At 48.3% G+C, this 22585-nt stretch overlaps 1 protein-coding gene across 3 annotated transcripts; it reads right to left on the bottom strand.

Annotated features, from left to right (window-relative positions):
* Positions 1–209: 209 nt before the first annotated feature.
* CCNF (cyclin F) lies at positions 210–12484 on the bottom strand. 3 transcript variants are annotated; one of them, XM_068206438.1, is made up of 17 exons: positions 12382–12484; positions 10811–10965; positions 10288–10394; positions 9507–9574; positions 8837–9030; positions 8418–8471; positions 7800–7904; positions 7172–7249; positions 6635–6786; positions 5716–5880; positions 4715–4838; positions 4184–4364; positions 3167–3254; positions 2673–2772; positions 2272–2402; positions 1919–2088; positions 210–1377 (listed from the first exon to the last, which is right to left on the bottom strand). In XM_068206438.1, the coding sequence occupies exons 1-17, from the start codon at positions 12392–12394 to the stop codon at positions 980–982; spliced, it is 2283 nt and encodes a 760-aa protein (XP_068062539.1). In that variant the 5' UTR covers positions 12395–12484; the 3' UTR covers positions 210–979. The 3 variants fall into 3 exon arrangements, with proteins under 3 accessions (XP_068062539.1, XP_068062538.1, XP_068062540.1); XM_068206437.1 differs by lacking the exon at positions 12382–12484 and adding an exon at positions 11958–12093; XM_068206439.1 differs by lacking the exon at positions 12382–12484 and adding an exon at positions 11924–11947.
* Positions 12485–22585: the final 10101 nt, after the last annotated feature.

The following is a 22585-nucleotide window of genomic DNA, read 5'->3' as shown; positions in this document are numbered from 1 at the left end:
AAGATTCAAGGCCTTTCTGGAGCTGCTGTAGGGTTGTGAGGGTGATTTGAGCTCTGTGCTCCTTGTGAGATTTGTGTGAATAGCCTTCAGGCAGTGCCACTGCAACTTAACCATCAGAACTCAGCTCAGAGGCAAACCCTGACCTCATCCCAGCAGTTCTACAAGCCTCAGGCCAGGGAATGAAGGGAAGGAAGACTAGGATTCATCTCTACTAACAAAACAATTTTATAAAAAAACAGTCAATAAACACTCACTACACTGTGTGTAGCTGAACTGTTGCCAATGCCACAGTAAATTCTAAATAGTCCTGGAGTCCAGTTCCAGTGTTAGCTTCAAGTGACATCTTTTTGAAGTCTTGTACCTTGGTATTCCAATTCCTATGTATTAAGGCACAGGATTTTTCAGGTGAAGAAAACATGGCAACAAGAGAAGAGGCAAATGGAGTTTAAACCATGTGAGAGGTAGGTGAGAGAGCAGCTCAGACCTGCAGTGAGCCTTCATTTACCTCTGGGGTTTTTCAATAAAAACCTTGTGTCAGTGCAGCAAATGCCATAGACAAGAACAGGGGAGCTGAGGGAGACCTGGACAAAGTAAAAAGGCAGCACAATCTCAAAATAGGTCTTTCAAGTGGAAGAATCCAAGCATAGTGTTACATTCAGAAACTTGAGAACAAATGTCAAATAATTTCTTTCATAGTGCCAGGCCTCAGAGGAAGCAAGGGACAGGACAGTTCTTTTCTATCACTAAGAGGGATGATAAAACTGGGCTATGAATTTCAGAGAGAGCAGAACCTTAGCAGAGGATCAGGCAATAGGGGATACATTAAAAGGCAGCTGTGAATGGAGGAATAAGCTCAGATGTACAAGATAGACAAGGCTGAAGGGAAGGTATTTTGGAGGTGTTTACAATTATTCACTGTCATCCCTGTATGACTGCAACAGTTTCTGGGAATCCTGGTAAAGTTAAAAGCATGAAGAAATCAGAGACTTAAGAAGGCCAAGTTCAGCCTTTCTTCAGTGTGTTCTGCCATGTTTTTTCTCTTGACTTGCCTCCTGTGCAGGTAATGGGGCTGGCATGGCTCCCTGTTCATGGAATTGCTGTGGGGCAGTGCTGAGGTAGGTTTGGGAGCAGCTCCAGGGCTGCCTTCAACAGAAGATGTAGGACTGGCAGTGTTGACAGAAGAGTAGCCCGAGCTCCCCTCTGGGTTGGGATTCCTTGGGGTGAGATATGCCCCTGGCAGCTCCCCCTCCCTATGGGGTGCCCCAGAGCCATCCCACTCCCCGGGCAGGCTGTCCTCATCGCTGGAGTCCTGGCCACAGTGCTCTGCAGGGTCCAGGTACAGCACTGTCACATCCAGGATCCCACTGGGGCTGGTCACTGCAGGATGGGAAAAGAGAAACCTCAGTTTGTCCCCATCCAGAACCAAGCAGGCACTCAGCACAGAGTCAAGCAGAAAAAAGCCAAGCAAGATTCAACCTTCTATCTACTTACACCTGGAAGGCAGGGCACTAAGTTCACCCTCTATTCACACAGCATCCTTTCTTCCCTCAGACTATTTGAGCAGGTACTAAGAGCTGTTAGAAACTGAGCAGCCAGGCCCAGGGTCAGCAAAACCTAACATCTAATTAGTGTTTCTAAGACAGTGGCTCATTCTGCACATTTGGTGCACTGCAAACAGCCTTTGAAATGCTGAGCAAATGCAAAACCCCTCATCATGTTCTGAAGCAGTGCAGAGAAAGAACAGATAGATACCTCTGAGAGAGTTTAACAATTAGAACCACGGGGGAAGGGGAGGAATTTTTCCAACTGGTCTTCAGCTGAAAGTTTAGGCATCTGGTGCCTGAGAAACAGTTTTAAGCAAAAATGAAAAGACAGGTTTAATCCTCTTGGCTGCTGTTTATAAGAATAAACTGCTCACCATCTCCTTCTCGCTCGCCTTCGCTTTCCTGATCACCTTCATACCCAGAGCAGGAGTCTAAACTCCAGTCAAGGAAGTTGTCCAGCAGACTTTCTTCCTGGGAGGACAGCTCTGCTGTGGGCGTAGTCACAAAGCTGCCTCTGTCATCCTGAATGCTGTCTTCCCTCCTCCTGTAGCAAAACACCCCGGAAATCACATGTTAAAATCCAAGAATTTTCCAGCTCTTTTAATAGGTATGTCAAGATGGTGACAGGAAAATGGATTGTATTTAGGAATGAAACCTCAGGGTACCAGAGAGGAGGAAAGGCTCTGGCTGATCTTCAGAGCTGCTGACAGCCATGAGTTACACTCACCTTTTAGCTCTCTTTCCAGAGGGAGAGCTGAGGAAAGTCTGAATTTCCGCTACATTCCTGTGCAAGGGACTGGGCTCTGGGTCCTTCTGTTTCACACCCAACAATGAACAGAGCTGGCTGTAACTCATAACCTAAAATATTAAATAAATAGATTTTAAAAATCAAAGCACCTGTAAGAATTGGACCATGAGATTCTTATGAGAACTAAGTAGCCAGAAGGACACTATTTATTTTCTAGGAGAAATCTATCCCAGTGAGTTCTTCCCACAGGCACTCAAACATCAGTTAAGAGTACCTGCAACTCAATTTTTTAATTCCCACTTTATTCACACAGCCTGCCATGGGGCAGTAGCTCTGCTCTGGGTGTCAGCCAGCAGCAGATGCAGCCACAGCTCACCCACCTGTTCTTTGCCGATTTCTTCATAGCGCTCATCTTCAAATCGCTGTTTTACTGCCATTAGGGACACCTGCCTGTAATCCTTTGGGGCATCGTCGTGGAAGCTGGAAAGAAAGATTGAAACCCCTATCTTACAATGAATTCTATGAAACAGTATTAAGAAAACCTGCCAAGTTAGCTAATTTTCCTCTGTCCCTCAGTGCTGTGCTAAGGGAGCTGGTGTTTCAGCAGCTTCACCAGGACACCTGGTGGCTTCTAAGCATGTGAGCATCTAATTCCTTTTCTGTCCCTGTTTTCTGTGACCCAGGGCCAGACCAGCTGGCAGAAATAGAACAGCTGTCCCTGAACTGGACCTTAGTGCTTTGTGGCAGGGAGGCAAGGCAGTTAACCAAAGGCCCCTCCTTCACTGGGAAAGGCTAACTGTACATGTGCAGCACATTTGCAAGAGCTGCAATCCAAGTACTCGTGTGTCCCCTCAAAGAGTCCCAAAACCATTACCACTTTTGGTGGAGGCTCAGCACGCAGGGCAAGAGGTCTTCTTGAGAGAACCCAGTGCACTCAGACAGCTGGCTGGTCCAGGGGTGTGCTGGAGAAGAGAGTACATATTCATATATTGAATTACATATTCACGAAGTGTAGTAGCTCTGTAGTTAGTCAGTTTCTTTTTTAATAGGATAACGATAGTGATATTTGCAAGCTTATATCTGTCCATAGTTTGTTCAAGTTCACAACTGGCTTTAAGGATAGCTTTATCTGCCAAACTGATGTTATACCTAATGATAGAAATCTTCGGTGTCATTTAAATACAAAGCTTGCCTGATGCTGATGCTCTAGTTCATCACTGCTATTAAGAGGTAAAACAGAATCAGAGAATCATGGAATGATTTGGGTTGGAAGGGACTTCAAAGCCCATCTCATTCCACTCACTGCCATGGGCAGGGACACCTTCCACTAGCCCAGCTTGCTCCAAACCTTGTCTGACCTGGCCTTGGAGACTTCCAGAGATCTAGGGGCAGCCACAGCTTCACTGGACAACCTGTGCCAGGGCCACACCACCCTCAGAGGAAAAAATTCCTTCCCAATATGCCATCTAACCCTGTTCTCTGGCAGTGGGAAGCCATTTCCCCTTGTCCTGTCTCTCTAGGCCCTTGTAAATAGACTCTTGTCCATGTCTCCTGTCACCTCCATTCAGGTACTGGAAGGTCACAGTTAGGTCACCCTGAAGCTTTTCTTCTCCAGGCTGAACAATCCCAATTCTCCCAGCCTTTCCTCATAGCAGAGCTGTTCCAGCCCTCTAATCATCTGGGTTGCCCAATACAGCCAAACAAACTGAACTCAGCTCTTCATTCTAACTTCTTATACCTGTCCCCCTCTTCTCCACCCTTGTCTCCACCTCCCCCAGCCAAGTGATTGGGATATCATGTCTAAAGACAGTCTTACACCCAAAACCCCCAAAAAGTCTCCCTAGAAAGAGAAGGCAGACTGGCAGTCTGTGCTTGAGGCAAGATTGGTTACCTTGTCCATGCAGCATCTTGGCCAGCAGCAGTGCAGCAGCAGCCAGCTGGGCTGGGGAATACACGCTGAGGCTCGTGTTCAGGAGGGACAGCTCACAGATGAAGCTGTAAAGGTGAAGAGTTCTTCTCTCCAGCAAGACAATACTTGACAGAACTTCTTTGTAGTCCAAAATGGTGGGTGTCTAGTGCAGAAAGGAGAACAGAGATTGGAAATACAAGACCAGGACAAAGTGTTTAGAACAGCTGTTTCCAGGTGATGGTTTTTGTTTGTCTGGGGCTTTCTTGTTTAACTACTACATTGACATTGATGCGTTCTCCAGCAATGGAATAAATGGCCTCTTAAAACTGAAGTTTTAATCTCTACAGAAGGCAGAGGGTTCTGTATCTGCATGCTCTGACACATGCACAGGCTCCACAGTTGATTGAGAACACTGACCGAAACCCCCAACTCATTAGACAGGAGCTGCTACAGCCTGACTTGAAGAGCAGCCGGGGGGGTTGGGGAAATATTCCATCCACTTTCTAAACTCACCCTTATCTTTCCTTCTAAGGCAGAAATGATCTCGCCCATCATTCTGACCAACTCTTCATATTTGTAGGAGTTGTCTGTCAGCCACACAGCTTCCCGTATCGTCAGCATCTCTTTGCTGATGAAACTGTAATGTTAAATATTAAGTTAGCCCCAGCAGAAAGGGGATTTGTGCACTTACAGCAGATAACTGCACCCACAATGACTAGAGTTAAACAACTTCACAAGGTACTTTCCCAGGTAGACCAGCAAAGAAAGAATTGCAGCTCTTTATTTCACCTGTAAGATGGAACCACCTACTAGAACATTTCTAATTTGGAATGTTCTTCCTAATACAGAAGAAATTCTTGGCTGTGAGAATGGTGAGGCCCTGTCACAGGTTGCCAGCAGAAGCTGTGGCTGCCCCTGGATCCTTGGAAGTGTCCAAGGCCAGGCTGGACAAGGCTTGGAAGCATCCTGGGATAGTGGAAGGTGTCCCTGTCCATTGCAGGGAGTGGAATGACACAATCTTTAAGGTCACTTCTAACCCAATCCAGTCTGTGATTCTCTGATTCTAATTCTTCATCTATGAAGCCTCTCCTAGGTTAAGATGCAAGATATTAAGGAAATTGACACAGAAGTATAATCTTCCCCCACACCATGCAGTTCATCTGAGTGTACACAGGCTCAGCTATGGAACACTGCTGCTCTTATTCCTTTCCAGCTTGCTCATGCCAGTATGGTGTCAAAGACTCCAGTTGCTGATGGAATACATTTAGAGCAATCCACAACTATGACCATGTGTTTAAATAAGAAAAAAGCCTTCAAAGAACTACTTTTTCTGCCTCATTTACAGAGTCTGTGTTTGTATGTAAACACAGTTAAACAGCAGTCAAATAAGAGTAAAGTCAAAGAGCCTTTCCAGTATTACAAGCAAGGGGTGGGTTTGGGGAAGAAGTTTGAGCTGTAGAAAAGAATTTGGAAGATCATAATGGCCACCTCTGCTCACCAGCCAGAACCCTCACCGTGTGCAAATGACCATGCAGGCTATTCCCAAAAGCTGGAGCCGAGCACGAGGTACAGGTCTCAGCGTCAAATAACGGTCCACACATCCCACTGTCATGTGAAGGCACAGGCTAGAAAAGTCCTTCATGGTGGCCACTTCCACCAGCCAGTCCACCAGGATATACCTAGAACAGGAAGAGAGGCTTAAGGAAGAACTTGGGAAATGGCGTCCCATACCATGACATCCAACTGGAGAATGAGCCAGGCCAAGCAGAGCAGTGACAAGTGTTCCTGAGATGCCTCCCAAGAGAAGAGCCAACTCCCTCAAGTGGGGTTGTGGCTGCAGTGGATCCTCCTGCAGCCCTCCTGGAAAACCTGCCTGCTCCATCCCCTCCCTGCACACCAACACACAGTGTGGGGAATAAACAGGAGAAGCTGGAGATGTGTGTGTGGTCACAGAGCCATGATCCTATGGCCATTACAGAGCCACAGTGGGACACCCATGTGGCTGGAATGCTGCCATGGATGGTAATGTACTTTTTTTAGGAAAGCAATGCCAGCAAGGGGAAGTGGTGGAGCTGCCCTACATGTGAGAGAGCAACTGGAATGTATTGAGATCTGCCTAGGGAAGGATACGGAACTCATCCGTAAGGATTAAGGGGCAGGCTAACACAGGTGACACTGCTGCGGGTGTTTATTCAGGAAAAGGGAGTCAATAGGGACTTTGGACAAGGCCTGAAGTGGCAGGACAAGGGAGAATGGCTTCACACTCACAGATGGCAGGGCTAGATGGGATATTGGGAAGAAATTCTTCCCTGTGAGGGCCATGAGGCCCTGGCACAGGTTGCCTAGAGAAAATGTAGAAGGACTGTAGGGAAGTACAGGGAAGTGGGGAATAGTTTCTGCTGTGGGGCCTCACTCCTGGATCCAAGTTCCTACCTCATTATTTCATTCATTCCTTTCTGCACAGTGAAGATGCTTTGCTTGCTGATAGGAAGGGAAGCTTGAAAGATTTGAGAAACCATTTCCCTGGAAGATTTTGCTTCTAATCCTAGTTGGTTTCCATTCCCACAAGCTTTGGCTAAAGCTATCTGTAGTAGAGAGAACACAAAAGAAAGTATACTTATTTTACCAAATGCAAACTAAGGCAGCAGAGGATGGTCCTCTGTTTTTCCTGCTGAAAACACTGAACATGGCAAACTACTTCAACTGGTAGTTCTTAGTTTGGTTTAAATGTTGAGCACACAGATTATTTGGGGCCAGTCTTCTAAGTTCATCAAAAGATGCATCTTTACTCCGTTCTACCACTGGTGCGCTGCAATTTCCCAAAGAAGAGAATCTGCAGAGTAGATACAGATGTGCACATAAAGACATTACTCATCATTGCTGGTCCTGCTTCTAAAAAGAGCAATTTAAACAACGGCAGCACAAAAAGGACCAAATAAAGACTGTTTTCTTGGGAAAACTCAATCTTACCTGTGCTTCCCAGCAGCCCTTGGCTGCGTAGTCTCGTAGCTTCCTGAGACTTTGGAGGTATCTGCCAGGATCCGACATCTACAGAGAGGAACACAAACAGATGTAAAAACCCACAGCCTTTACACAACAAACAGAAGAACTGTAGCACCAGTATCCAGAGAAAAACACTGCCTGGAGGCACATCTATTATTTCAGCAACAAGTCTGTTTCTTATCATGACACCACTGTATTTACGAACCTTTTTTCAGTTCTTGCCCAAGGTCTCACAGAAAATGAGAGCATTACTCAGGAGTCCAAGGGGACAGCTTTGGCAGATTTATTAATGACAAGGCAGGAGCCTCCCCCTCCTGCTCCCCAGAGCCCTGGGATCACTGGCCAGCAGTGCCCAGACCTTCAGCAGTGTTGGAGCAAAGCAACTTCTGTGGCACCTTGGCTACAACTGCTCGTAGCCTCATTTCAAACACCCAGGCAGACACCAGAGCTCACTTCAGAGTTCTTAGCACCCTCCTCGTTTATGAAGGAGGTAAGCTCTGAGGAACAGCAATTCTTTTCTGAGGACATTCCTTGCACGTAACAGAGATCAGAAGTTAGTGTGAAAGTTGTTTGGAGACAAAAAATTACTACTTACAGCAGCTTTTCTGTTGTTTTCCCAAAGGAGGTAGGAGCTGATTAAACAACCCTGTTTTGATGATTCTTCAAGCATTTCAAGGGATTCTTTCTTTTTTCCTTCATCCTAAAAAGAAAAGGCATATATTGGTATTCTTTCTGTCTGGACAAGTGGATGCCTCAACATTTCAGAAGCTACAGAACACTGTGCTAAAGCTACAGAGCAGAATCCATCCCTTGGGAATGCCCTTCAGCCTCTGAGGAATGCTCCCCCATCCACTCAGTGCTGCCATTTGCAGATGCAGGCTCAGAGCAGTTAGTGCTTTTCCTCAGCCAGACAAATGCTTTTTTGGCTTGCTTGTCAGGGAAGGCTTTTTATTTTATTTTTTGTTTTGCTGAACATACTGCAAGCCCATGATTAAGCCAAAATTAATTTCACCATTTGTACAATTCAATAAAGTAAGTTAATAACGTTCCTTTAAACAACCAGTAAATTAAACTCATGAGAACAGAAACTCCTGGGACCCATGAGGAGTAAAAGAACATCTGGCTGATTTATGTTTTTAATCAAGGTAAACAGCATTAGCACCACCAGAAAAAAACCCAAATCCAAACCCATCGCATCAGAAATACTGCTCACCTCAAAGAAATTCAAAACCTTAGCCAAGCTGTGGAGAATAGATCCTTTCTGAGCCTGAAGAAAGCATCAAAATAAAGCATTGTCAAACCACAGCAATTCTTGCTAGTAATTTCAGACTACAGTTTTGGTTTGTCTTTCAATTACTCTTCCCCCTTGCTTTTCTCTATGTTTTGTTATCCCCAAAATAACACTGAACCTCTCCGAAGAGACAGTACAGGCCTCTAGCACTCTGAAGAGACGGTACAGGCCTCTAGCACTCTGTCATGTGCTGTTTGGCAATAAAGTCAATAAATGACTGAGCCACTGTCATTGAAACAAGAGCACAGGAGGCTCCTTGGGGAAACGAAAGTATTTTTTTCCAAAATAGCGAGATGCAGTTACTGACATAGGGTAAAGGCAAAGGCAGAAAGAAACCTGACCTTGTCAAGCTGACACTCTGCTTTCAGACTCTCATAGACCACAGCTTTACAGCAGCTTCCAGAGAAGGACCAGGGAGGACGGATGAAGAGCCAGATAAAGGGGACTGCACACACATTCAGATGCTCTGCCAAGCTGAAGTAGTGAGATGCCTTTATTCCGTTCACTTCTGCACGCCCGTGGCCCGTGATGGACACTGAACCAGAGAGAAAGCCAGGAATCAAGTGGAGTTTGTTCACAATGCCTGCTTGGCATTCGGTCAGGCCAATACAGACAAGATGAAACAATCAGGAAAAGGTTGAACTGTCTCTGTCATTTAGAGCCTTAGAAATCATGGAGGTTGCTAAAGAAGAAAAATCTTACTACAGTCAGGCTTTAGGAACACATAACCTAAGCTGGGGGGTTCATTCTGCAAATACCAACTGCCTTGCCAGGACCCTGTGAGAGGAGGCTCCTCCTATCACTTGTCAGGCCATTTGATACATTTATCCCACTACCAAAGTAGGTCCCAAGTTTGCAGTGGATAACTCCTAACCCTGAATTCCCAGGCTGTATCCTGCCCCATCACTGAACACATGGCAGCTTCGTGGCCAGTGCCTAAGCAGAGCAATGTAAAACTTCCTTGTGCTATGCCACGTTCCCCAAAGCCCCAGGAGAAGCTCCCACACTTACGGCCTTCGTTGTACAGGTACGCCAAGCTCAGCTTCACAGCAGCTTCAAAGTTACCGCTTTCAGCAGCCCTGAAGGGCAAACAGAAAAGGCACTGGAGGTTAAAATCCTTCCTTGCACCAGAATCTACAGTTTGGTCCTTGTGCCCTCAAGGACATGCATCAAAACATCAAGCCCTTGTGTTCCTCCCTCCCCAGCTGATGTGCACATACTGGTCTGCCTCAAAAAGTGACACTCAGAAGCAAAACCATTATCATGGCATTTAAATGTATTAAAGAAATCTCTGACACCAATGGATCCCCTTCAAATCAGATGGATAAAAAGATGCTCCCCATCTTTTTAAAGCAGATTTATTGTTACCATTTCAAACTTTGTTCCTGAAATTCACCTCTTTTCAATATACTGGTTTGTACAAGAAGTGACCAAGCCAACTTAGACTTAGAAACAGGGTTATTCTCTGGAGCCCCTAATCTCACTTGTTCATTCACATGGGAGCACCAGAAAGAGGTTTTAGGGAATGTGTTACATTCCAATCTGGAATATTATTGCCTGTGAAGAGAAATAACTTTGGTATATGCAATAGGCCCTGCTCTGGTTAAAAAGACAGCAGTGATCAGCTGCAGCTTAGACCTGAAATCAAACATTTTTGCATTCCCAAAGCAAATATTTTCCCTCTTTGTACAACTCAGATCCCTCAATTACACTGAGGACTGATTAGAACACTTAATCTTCCTTCAAACATCCTCTTCTAAAAAGCCAGACAAATTTGATACTTGAAACTTACCTTTCAAACATCCTCAAATGGTTTGGAGATGGCCACAAGTCTTGGAAACTTGCATGTGCCCAAACACTGGAATGATTATCCACAAGGTATTTAAGATATGAGTGCACCTGCATGGAGGGAACACAAAATATTGATTACCAAAATAAAAGGACCAACAGAAAAACAGGTCTTTGCAATCTTATTTTAGAGAAGTAACTAATTTGTCACAAGTTATGTTTAACTTGTTGCCTGCCTCATAACCAGTAAGGCAAGAGATGGCAAACCAAACCCATTTGTTCAGCCACAGTCATCTGGCAGGACAATTTCCACAGAAAAGGTACAAAGAGCAGTCAAATACTGCTGCTACTCTTAACTTGAGCAGTGAGAAATGAAACTCCCTGGGACAGCAAAAATCTCAACCTTGCAGGCACTCTTTGGGTTTCTTCAGGCTCTGTGACATGAGAAGCCTGTTCTGTGCGCAGTCCAGGCTCCTGGAGGCAGAGCTGAGCACTGAGCCTGGCAGAGGGGAAGCTGCAGCACTTACAGCTCTGACTGAGAGGATGTCTGCAGCAGGGAGGCCCTTCAGGATGTGAAACAGAACATCCTCGGGGAGGTTCAAGAATGTCAGGACTCGAGGCCGTTTTATTATCCTTCGCTTTGAAGGGAAAGAAAAACATCTGGAACATCTACAGTGAACCACTGGAAAAGAAAAACACAGGACACTTCAGTTAGTGATGGAACAGAAAAGGAAAAAAGGTACTACATAATATTACACACATACACAGGTGTTACTTGAGCACCTCTTCACTGCAGCACAGGACACTGCAAACACATTAACCAGGGATATATAGCTCATACCTCATTATGCCACAAGACTAAGCCATAGAGCAGAAAGGGCTTGTTCAAATTGGTTAATGAAGCCAAGAGAGTCAGAAGGGGTGGCTCAAGCTCAAGTGCTCTTCAACAAGAGCCCCTCTGAGCCCTGACTCCTGAGACAATGTTTAATAGCGGCAAACGGTTCAGCTGTCCCTGTTCAGTAGTAACAAATAGTTTAACTGTCACTACTGTCACTTCATTTACCTCCCCCATGCCCCAGCTTTTCCTTTTCAACTGACAGCAGTCCCTGGAACACAACCAGAGATATTAGGAAGACAACCAAACCTACTCAAGCCTATCTTTCCAAGCAGTTGCTGCCAGGGGTACTAATGGAAGATCCATTGCCTATATCTTCTGGAGTATTATTTCAGTGCAATATTTATATATACACACACACATACATGTATATGTATACAAAATGCATTATCCTCGGCGTATTATTGCCATGAAAATGAAATAGACACCCAAACTGGGATGCCAGTTCAGCCTATATGAGCATCCAATTAGGGACAAGGGGGTAGATGAGCAACTCAATGAAAACTCCATTTCTATAGACAGGAAGTGGCACAGGTTCATTTCCAATGTGTTGCTTCACAAAACCAGAGCGGTTTAGGCTGCAAGAGAACTCTGGGTATCACCCAGTGCAACCGTCCCGCCAAGCGGGGCAGGACCACATCCAGGTGGGTTTGAGCAACTCCAAGGATGTGGCTCCCACAGTCGCTCTGGGCAATCAAGTACCATCGTTTAGCCATCCTTACAGTAAAAGACCACTTTCTCTTACTTTTCAGTGGGGTTTCCTGCACAGTCCTGCGCACCCTGCAAACTCACAGAAGCCCGAGATGTTATCCCACGCGCAATACACATCTCGCCCCCTTGGCTTTGAGGCCAGGCGCGCTCAGGCACAGCCGCCAGCCACAGCCACGGAGCCCGTGGTCACGGAAGGGCTGAGGCACGGCCCCGGCGGGGAGCACTGCAGGGGCACAGCCGGTCCCGAGCACCGAGCACCGGGCCGGGCCGGGCCGCCCCCGCCGCGTTTGAATTTGGGCGCGCAGCCGTCGGCCCGGCCCCCCGCCCGCTGCCGGTCCTTCAGCCCGGGCTCGGAGTATCCCCTTAACCCCCGCCCTCAGATCTCCTCAGGAGGCGCCCGGCAGGCACAGCCCGCTCTGGAGCCGCCCCTCAGCGCAGGAGGGCCCGGGAAACAGCAGCACCCGCGGAACCCGCGGGCAGATCCGCACTCACCGCCCGCCTTCATCGTGGCGCGTCCGCGGGGACTGCGCGGACGGACACAGCGCCCTGCCCGGCTCCGAGAGAGCGGCACGGTCGTAGGAGGGGACGGACCGCAGTGCCGCGGGCGGGCGGGGACTGCGGGGCTGGCACGCCCCGCTCGCAGCGCGGGCGCGCCCAGTGGGCGCCGGGAGCGGCGGGAGCCCCGCCCGCCAGGCCCGCCCGCCAGGCCCGCCCGCCAGGCCCGCCCGCCAGCCCCGCCCGCCGCGCCGCCGCCCCGCCCTCCGCCCGCGCGCCCTTGTTTTAAACACAGCAGCCTCTGTCATTGGCCAGGAGGCCGATGGGGGCGGGGCCGTATCCGCCCCGCGCGCTGTGATTGGTCAGCGAGGATGCGAATTCGAATTGGGGCAGTTGGCGGTTCAAACCTGTGGCGCAGCGGCGCATGCGCGGGCGGCACGGCGCCCCCTGCCGTGCGGGGCGGTACAGGGACGCGGGGGCGCGGCCGTTCTTCCCCTCACGGTGCGGCCGCGGTTCTGTTCCCCTCACGGTGCGGCCGCCGTTCCCCTCACGGTGCGGCCGCGGTTCTGTTCCCCTCACGGTGCGGCCGCCGTTCCCCTCACGGTGCGGCCGCGGTTCTGTTCCCCTCACGGTGCGGCCGCCGTTCCCGCGGTCTCGTTATCCCGGCCGGCGGCGGGTGTGGGGCACAGCGGCGGCCCCGCTCCCCCGGGGGGCCAGGAGTCTCTTCTCCTCTCTCGGCCCCAGCCGGCAGCAGCCGTCCCTGCTGTGCTTTGTCGCCCACAGTCACCTGTGCTTAGCCGAGGCTGCCTGGCCAAGGGAGCTGTTGAGGGGAGCAGTGAGGGCTTATTACTGCCTAATGATCTCCACCTTGAACATGCAGCGCCTGAGGGTGTCTGTGCTGGAGCTAAAGCATCGGGGAGGTCGTTGCGTGTCCCAGCCCGGGCTGCGGGTGACCTGCTGGACAGCAGCTCTGCAGAGAAGGCTCTGGGGGTCACAACTGCCCTTGACCAGCCTCATGTCCTGGGGCAAGGTGGGGGATCCTGGGGTGGGAAGGGCATTGCCAGCAGGTCAGGGATGGGGGCCTGCCCATCTCTTCAGCCCTGGTGAGGCTCATCTGGAATGCTGTGTCCATTTCTGGGCTCCTCAGGACAGGATGGACATGAAGCTCCTGGAGTGGGTATAGAATCATAGAATGAAAGGGACCTGAAGGACCATCCAGTTCCACTCCCTGCCCTGGGCAAGGATGCCTTCCTCTATCCCAGGTTCCAACCCCTGTCCAACCTGGATGTGAACACTTGGAGAGATGGGGTGGCCACAGCTTCTCTGGCCGGGGCTCACCTCCTTGACAGCCAAGCATTTCTTCCTAATAAGCTAACCTTATCAGTGTGAAGCCATCCCCTCTTGTCCTCTCTTTCCAGGCCTGTGTCCCAAGTCCCTCTCCAGGTCTCTTGAAGGCCCCTTAAATACTGGAAGGGGCTCTAAGGTCACTGCAGCCTTCTCTTCTCCAGGCTGAACACCCCCAGCTCTCCCAGCCTGGCTCCAGGGCAAGAGAGTTCCAGCTCTTGCAGCATCTCCATTGCTTCCTCTGGACCTGTTCCAGCAGGTCCACAGAGGGAAGGTGATGATGGGACTGGAGCATCTCCTGCCGAGGAAAGGCTGAGGGAGCTGGGGCTGTTGGCCTCAAGAGGACACACAGCTGCGAGTGGCCCTTGTCTATATCTGTGAGTGTCTGCGGGGAGAGGTCAGAGCATACACCAGGATCTGCTCCGTGGGGCCCAGCACAAGAGGCAATGGGCAAAAAGTAAAATACAGGATACTCCACCTGAACACGAGAAAGAACTTTTCTGTGCACGTGACTGAGCACTGAAGAGACTTCCCAGAGAGGGGGTGGACTCTCCCTCAGTGGAGATAATCAAAATCCACCTGGACACAATCCTATGTCATGTGACCCTTCTTGAGCAGGGAGGTGGGACCATTTGATCCACCGTGGTCTTTTCCAGCCTGAACCATTGTGTGATTCCTGCTGGGGGAGGGAGCCAGGGTCTGCCTGGACAGAGTCTGTTTCTGATGTCCTGAGCTGCAGCCTTGCCCCATCCCTCCCCAGCACACTCCTGTTCCTGGCCTTGTGTGGGGGCGAGGGGGAATTAGGCAAACAATTGGGAGTCGAAGTTCAAACCTGAGTACAGGGTTCAGAGGAAAGCCCTGATCTTCACAAGGCAAAGGGCAGAGTGGGACAAGGAGGTGTATTGAAAAGACTGGCAGGCAAAGAAAACAATGTAGGGAAAAGCAGTTCCCTACATCGAGTTAGCTCGGCTGAAGACTTTTGTGAATTTTAAGACTCACAAGACTTAAAAGCAGTGAGAAAAGGAGTTCTTGTTTTGTAGGACAGGAAATGTCTGCACCCCAATTACTGGTGGCTGGAAACTTTCCCAGCATTGTACCTTGAATAAACATCATCAGTCCCAGCAGAGCTGAGCTTTCTTCGTGCTAGCGTGTATGAGATTTGTTTGAAGATTTTACGAGCGCTTCTCATTGTTAGAACATGAACTTCTGGATGCTTCTCTGCACCCGCACCCTCCCGCCTGCAAGGGGTTGGAATAGCTTTGAAATCTCAATAGAGATCTTATTTTATGATTGGGAAGGCTGAGCTTGAGTAGCCTGATGGCTTCTCTGAGCCCACCCCACAGCGCTGGCCAAGCTGGCCCTTTCACCTCGTGTGTTGTCCCCCCATCCCATGAGGTGACCCCAGAGGGAGGAGCAACTGTGGACAGTCTTTCTCCTGTGCAGCCCCACCTCCACCCCCATCTGCGAAACTGTGTCATGTTCCTGGGAGCACAGCAGCTGCCAGCATGGAAAAGTGACACCAGGAGCACAGGGAATATTTAGATTCTTTTAATTGAGAAGCAATTTGAGTTAAAAAGTTAATCATGCTGTCAGTTTCTGTTCCTCATTTTTTCTCCCCCTCACAGCTGTTTCTGTCAACTAAAAATAAATTGAACCAGCAAACAAAACATGAATAATCAGCTGCCTACGGAGAGCTCAGATCCCAGCAAGAGACGCTCCTTGGGTGATCTGCAGTGCAGAGTGCCCTCAGGCAGATCCCATTCTTCCTAAACATGGCAGCAGAAGAGGAAGGCAGGGCATGGAGAGGGTTATATTTGAGGGACAGGTATAACCAAAACCTGAGTGGGCACTGGGAGGTGGGAGGTGAGATTCTCAGCAGCAGTACATCTTGGCCTGATTTGTTCTTTCCTGAATAGGATGGCAGGACATGCAGGTGGTTTTATCACTGACAGACAAACCAGAGCAGAGGCTGACTGGTGTGAAGTGGGACTTGTGTTACCTGAACACGGCCATCTGACTTTGCCGAGCCTGTGGTTTGTAACCCCTGCCCAGAGGCGGCAGGCAGGGCAGGAGTGGGACCGCACATTCACCAACAGGCAGCCGATGCTGGGTGGGATACGCCATCCTAAACACACCTGCACCAACTGGGAAGCCACTACACATCGAAGAGTCAGTCACTACAGAGGAGAAGGTGGATTTGTGCATGTTTTAATCTGTATTGCCAAGTCTTGAGCTGGATTTCAGTTTAGAGAGCGACTTTTCACAACGGGGAATAGCCTTAAGCCATTCTTAAGCCTTGTCCTATCACTGTCCTGTCACTGTAGAGCAGGACGGGAACGAAAATGACTCCAAATCAAAGGCAAAGAGAATGAACTCCGATTTATTTCAAATGCACCACTCTATTTATAGAGAACATCGTGCGGACTAATTTCATTGGTCTTAGAGTAAAAACACTCACACCATTGGTGTGCAGTGAATGATGCACGGTGGCAGAACATATCTATAAACAATGTGAACAACAAGATAGATTAGAGAATTATTTACATCCTTTCCCAAATGTCTCCCAGGCTCTCGCCTGGTTAGAAAACCTTCTCTTTTTCTCTCTGACTGAACTGAGAATATCCACACTGTCCTTATCACACATCTTCGAGGGTGCTGAGGCCCTGGCACAGGTTGCCCAGAGCAGCTGTGGCTGCCCCATCCCTGGCAGTGTCCAAGGCCAGCTTGGAGAGATCTTGGGGCCACCTGAGATAGTGGAAGGTGTCCCTGCCTATGGAATGGGATGAGCTTTAAGGTCCCAAACCATTCTGGGATTCTATGATTTCCTATATATGCCTTTTCCTCCACTGAAGAGCCTGCAGAGGGTTGTGTTTCTCCTCAGTCCAAATGGCGCCTCATTTCCTTCTCTTCTGCTGGCTCTGGAACTGAAGGTAAATACAACAAAGACATTTTGTTTGCCTTGATTGCTGTGATTTAAGCAAAACTCAACACAGGTGTAACACTTACTCGAGGTTCCGCCAAACCTGGGATTCTCTGGAGACAAGAGTTGTTACCAGCTCCAGTTTCACTCAAGGTGTTGATCCCTCTTCTGAAGAGATCCAAGGGCCTGAGACCATGGCATCTAAGCAAGACATCCAACAGCAAAATTCTCCTAGGAAAACTGAAAATTTGTTGAAAATATCTCTTAGCCAGGAAATATCAGCTCCCACTTTCACAAATCCATGTGAGAAAGTGGTTCATTGCTACACAGATCATTGCTCACTTGCTGCCTCTGCCACTTCAGCCTTTAAACCCTCTTCAGATGGGCATGTGTGAAAATATCTCCTATTTTTCCACTCAATTTGTATATTGTGATCAGATTCAAATGTGCAGATTTTAAGGAAAGAGCAAAGATGAAGAATTTCGGTCAATTAGGTTTTTGAGAGTGATACAAGCAAAGATCAATGTAACACCCATTCTAAACTCTTCAGATAGTGAACAGCTTAACAAACAGCTGTATTTAGACATTTGGAGTGTTCAGTACGGTGAAAAAGATGCAGACAAGCACCTGAACACTGGAGATTGTGTTACACACCATTGCAAAAGTAATTTCATTTATATAGACAGTGAAATGGTATCTGTCTCTTTGCACGGCACAGCTGCGTGATTTGCAGAGGTTATCGGCCCAGATTAACACTGTCCAAGATAGTTCCAGAACTGAAAACAAAATGCCTACATAGAAGGGCTATGTAGTTATACACCATTGCAAAAGTAATCTCATTTATATAGACAGTGAAATGGTATCTGTCTCATTCATGGCAGAGCTGCGTGATTTGCAGAGGTTTTTCACCCAGATTAACACTGTCCAAGATAGTTCCAGAATTGAAAACAAAAGGGCTACAAGGAAGTTAATCAGCCAAGCTGAAACCTAATTAGCTCAGCTGCAGCAATGTCCCAGCTATGCTGTCTTCAGGATCCAGCACTTCTGCAGGGCCTGACATGATGCTGTCATGGCCTGAGAGTGCCTGAGGCTTGGGAAAAAGGCGAGGAACTAGGAGTTATTTCACTGCAATTTTTACATGGTCTGTGATTGCTCAATCAATGAACATGAGAGTTTTATATTAGAATGGCCCAAGAATGTGTTCCAACAGTTGTAAAGTGGTGTCTTTCCTGCAGGTCAGAGGACAAACAAAAGCAATCTGGGCCATTTGCTGCATGAAAGGCTCAAAAGCTCCATGAATGCACCTGGCAAATCACTCTCTGCTAGAGTGGTGAGAGGGGAGGAGGAACAATTTTCTTTTGAAAGAGTCAATTCTTGTGGAAATATTTCTACCAGTCCTAATAATTTCTGTTCTCCTTTTTAAAGGGTGAGATAATTCAGCTCTTTATTACACCTTTAGCACAACATAATGACAACTGGGCTGGAGAGGGAAGTTTCTCTTCAAGGGAGAAAAGAGCTCCTCCAAATTTGAAAATCTAATTGTGAATTCAGTAGAAGTGTTTGTCTTAGGTCCCAGTTTAGCAACTATGGCTGAAGTTTCATGTCAGGACATCTCAGCATATTCTGTGATGGCCACATCCATATCCTTACAGAATAATGTGCAATCCCTCTGTTTTACAATCATGCTTTTTTTATTAACAGTGCTGTGGAGCTGCAAATCAGCAGTAAAGAGCTGGACATCTGTCTATCTTCATCTTTTCTCCAAACTGTTTCTCTCTTGGAAGGAAGCTGCTTGGGAAACATGCCACGAGTGAAACCTTTGCCTTGCCAATCAGGACATGGAACTACCACGAGGTGGCATCAAACCCATGTGATGGGACATAGAACTTTGAGTTTTGGGACATTTTTCCAGTTTCAGGACATCTCAGGGCAGGACTCCTAATCCAAAAGGGCTGCACTGATATTTTAGGAGGAGCTCTAGTTTCACGAGTCTTCTTTGTGCTTAGTGCTGCTGTGTGTAATTTGACTGCCTTCCATGAGTAGGACGTGAACAGGGATCAGGCAATCTGCATGAAGTAGGTTTAATGCAGTGCTTTCCAAAATCCAGGGCTGTCCCCACCAAGGAAGAGGCAAGGGTGAACATAGCTTTTAGGAGTAAATGATTTAGCAGAAGTGTCACACAGCAAGTTTCTTTTTCCCGAAAAGAGGGCTGTGGGTTCTGCTGGTGCTCTCTGCCACCTGCCACTGAAGGCTCAGCCCAGAAGGTGAAATCAGCACGTGGCACCCTGAGGCAGCTCACAGGTGTGTACTTGACCCGTGTGAAGTCCTCGTCCTGGCAGGGTTTGTGACAGGGTAGGGCCCCCGACCCGTGTGGGAGGTGGTGGATGACCCAGGAGGACTCCTGGGGGTACTGCAGGACCCAGCGTCACGCTGCACAACGCGCACACAGCCACGAGCAGCGATGGGGCACTGGGGGTGGGAAAAGTGCAGTGCTGCTGCAGGAAACCCATGGAAAAGGGAGCATGAGGAGTAATGCTAATGGCCCACAGGACCTGACAGCTTTGTGGCTGTGGTGGTGTGGGTGAAACCAGTGCCTTGACTCAGCTGAGATCCAGTGCCAACCCACCAGCTGTGATGGCCAGACACAGCCTGGGCAGCCCCAGGAAAGCTGTGGAGCAGTGACTGATCTCCAGAGGTTCTGAGGTGAATCCCAAAGGTTCTGAAGTAGGTTCTGGAGGTTCAGTGACTTCACTGTCAGCCCAGGCCTTTCCCATCCCCTAGCTGGTTCCATGTCTTCACTTTGGGGGTCTCTCAGCAGGGCAGCTTTTACTTTCACTCCATTCAAGTGGAAGTGCTTATCCCCTCGTCAGCCAGAGAACACGGAATTTGGCCAACTTCTAAACAATATCAGATTCTCTTTAAAACTTCACACTTTAAACATTTGAGAAGTATTACTTCCTAAATACCCCACACTTCTGTGGGAGCGAGGCGCCTGGAGCAGAGCCAGGGAGCTGTAATTCCGAGACAGGATTCCAGGAGGAAGGGAGGGGAAGCAGGGATTTATCTGCCAGACAAGCACTGGCTGTCATAGCACGGAGCCAACGGCTCTCACTGTCACCAGAGTTTCTCCTCCCAAGCTCTTCCTGATACGAGACATTCAGTTTATAACTTTTAATTTATTATTTTTTTTTTATTTATCTTTTTGTGCCATGTTTACTTGAGGCAGATCCTCAGAATCCTATAGGCTGAGGTGCCAGGAAGGAGCTGTTGGGCCCATGATAGCCAAAGCCACTGACACTACTGGGTAAGGTGAGCAATAAGTTGGCTCTTGTCTGTGTGAGCACTTCTGTCCTACAGGTCCTTAAATGCCACTAAAATGGACTGACCTCACAACTCCAGGACAAGTCTTCAGAATTAAAAGCCCCTGGATACCTCTATAGCCTTTTACATGTTATCCTCCTCTCAAAACAGAGGGATTGTGAGCTGGATCTTCCTTATCTTTCAAGGCTGAAAGCACAACTTCCCTTCTTGCATAAACCCATCCCGTGAGGACTTCTCACCTCCTCCCTTCCTTGGGAACCCCTCACTTTGTCCCTCCACCACAGGAGTTAGAGGCACCCCATCTTTCTATTTCCCCGTCATCCTCCAAAGGACTTATTTTCTTTTTGCTTTCTTTCCCCACAGTTAGGGAAGCACAGCCCTGGTTCCTGTTGGGATGGTGTGGGAACACAGGATAAGGGGGACACCTGGATCACTGAGCTCAGCTCCCAATGTACACAGCACCCATCTACTAGGTTTGCTTCAAGAGAGACCCTGCAGCTTCTTCACTGCACATCCTGTGGCACTATGGGCGATGGAGAAGTCTTCAGGATGTTACTGTGTGTTTTATAGGTACAGGTAGAAAATGAAAACTTAGAAAGTAAAAAACAGGTACTTAACTCCTGTATGCACAGGGGGCTTACAAGAGAGCTGGACAGGGACTTTGGACCAGGTCATGGATGGACAGGACAAGTGGGGAATGGTTCCCACTGCCAGAGGGCAGGGTTAGATGGGATATTGGGAAAGAATTCCTGGCTGTGAGGAGGGTGAGGCCCTGGCACAGGGTGCCCAGAGAAGCTGTGGCTGCCCCTGGATCCCCAGAAGTGTTTCAGGTCAGATTGGACAGGGCTTGGAATAACCTGGGCTAGTGGAAGGTGTCCCTGCCCATGGTGGGGGATGGGATGGGATGGGATGGGATGGGATGGGATGGGATGGGATGGGATGGGATGGGATGGGATGGGATGGGATGGGATGGGATGGGATGAACTTTAAGGTCCCTTCCAACCCAAACCATTCCATGATTCTGTGCCTGGTGTTTGCAGGCCACACCACAGCTCAGTGCTTCCCAGCAGCTCTGGGTCCTTGGGAAGCTCATGTGAAATCTTGGAATCAAGTAATGAATAACATCTTTCCAGCTGAAGCCGTTTGCCATGATGAGCTCCACACAAGTGACTGAAAGAGCTGGGCTCCAGCTCTCAGTGTGCACCACTCCTCAAGCTCAGCCTCCTTGTGCTGCTGACCCCTTACAGCCAAGAACTAATTCATGGCAGACTGTGGCATCTGTGTCACCCCAAGTTTTGGGACACGTCAAGGAATACTGTCCCAGTTCCATGGTTCCAATGCTAATTACATTTAATACTGGATGTAGGGTTGCTTTTATTTCCTGTAAAGAACAGAATGTTTGCAAAAGAGGAGAGTGAGAATGACAACTGTGTACACATTTCACATTTTTTCTAGTATTATTTCTCCTCCAGAGAAGAAGAGAGGTGTTATTAATAATTACCTTGCCAAGTTTCTGAATTGTTATTTTGAAATGAGCTGTGTATATAATTTAGGAACCACAGGCAAGGGAGAAAATGTGCTTTCAATTGAATTTGAAATGGGTGGAGAGTTGATGATGCAGTGAGATAAATGTTGGCAATTCTGGAGGGCTAAAGCTGAGTGAAGAAAGCTGTAAAACAGACATCTTGCAGATTTTGTGAAGTCAGAGGCAACTCAAGGACTTGGGAAGTAAAAGGAGGTGCAGGTGGGGGAGACAGAGGCAGAATCCATGCAGGTGAAGTCCTTAATCTGGAATGGAAAAAGCATTTATGTGGGCCTGAGCATCATGAGGTTGTGTCTCTGCACAAGCCAGACACAAGAGCTGAGGCCTGAGAGGTTTCAGGTTGGAAGGAGGGAAGGAGGCTGCAATGATTGAGATGCTTGGCAAGCCTGTTGTTGGTTAGGTAAAAGCAGAGCTTGCAAGGCACTGCAAGGAGTAAACCTTTGGAAACATGCATTCAGCATGTGAAGGATGTGAGGTGAATTTTGGGGTAGTAGAGGTACTGGGCAACTTTGTCAGTGTTCCCTCTCTTGTCACTCTGACCTCCTACAGAACTAAGCTCCTGTTTGCAAACAGAGGAAAAGAATTAGCTGTTGAGACATTACAATTCCAGCCTCTCCAGCCATGACTCAGTGTTGCAATGTCTGCGTGAGCCTCCCTCCACTCAACCCGAAACAAGGTCTCTGAAGGAGAAATTGTGTGGGGTTACTGCTTGCTCTCTGTAACTTAAGCAGCATTAAATCTCTTTCCTGCAACAGACAAAATCCCTTTAAAGCCCTGCCCATGTCTACCCTTACATTGGAGGTTTCTCTTCTTGCTTGTGTCCCAGCACAGACTGCTCAGTAGCAGGACTGGTATTCATTTATCACAGCAAACCCATCTCTGCCAGCCTTGGACCCAGTGCTGCAAATGTTCTTGAGTGTTTCCTGCCTCCTGGCTACCAACAGGCCCCTTGTCGAAGGACAGGCAACAAATGGGTGACAGAAACTCCTGGGTGTGCACTACAACTGCTGGCCAGCTGCAGTCACAGAAAAGCTTAATTGTCGTAGAGCAACCATTTAATAAAGACCAAATGC

This window comes from Anomalospiza imberbis, chromosome 16 (assembly GCF_031753505.1).
Source record: "Anomalospiza imberbis isolate Cuckoo-Finch-1a 21T00152 chromosome 16, ASM3175350v1, whole genome shotgun sequence".
Taxonomy (NCBI): Eukaryota; Metazoa; Chordata; class Aves; order Passeriformes; family Viduidae; genus Anomalospiza; species Anomalospiza imberbis.
Note: the sequence above shows the minus strand (reverse complement) of the source record. Positions and strands in the feature narration are given on the sequence as shown.

What these genes read in the sequence shown, in the direction of transcription:
- CCNF (XM_068206437.1), bottom strand. Translation starts at nt 12,006, where the DNA reads ATGTGTATTGCGCGTGGGATAACATCTCGGGCTTCTGTGAGTTTGCAG. An exon ending in GGCTTCTGTGAGTTTGCAGG is followed by an intron (nt 10,966 to 11,957) that starts GTGCGCAGGACT and finishes TTTCTTTTCCAG; the next exon opens with TGGTTCACTGTAGATGTTCC. An exon ending in CCTTAGAAGGAAAGATAAGG is followed by an intron (nt 4,365 to 4,714) that starts GTGAGTTTAGAA and finishes TTTCTGCACTAG; the next exon opens with ACACCCACCATTTTGGACTA.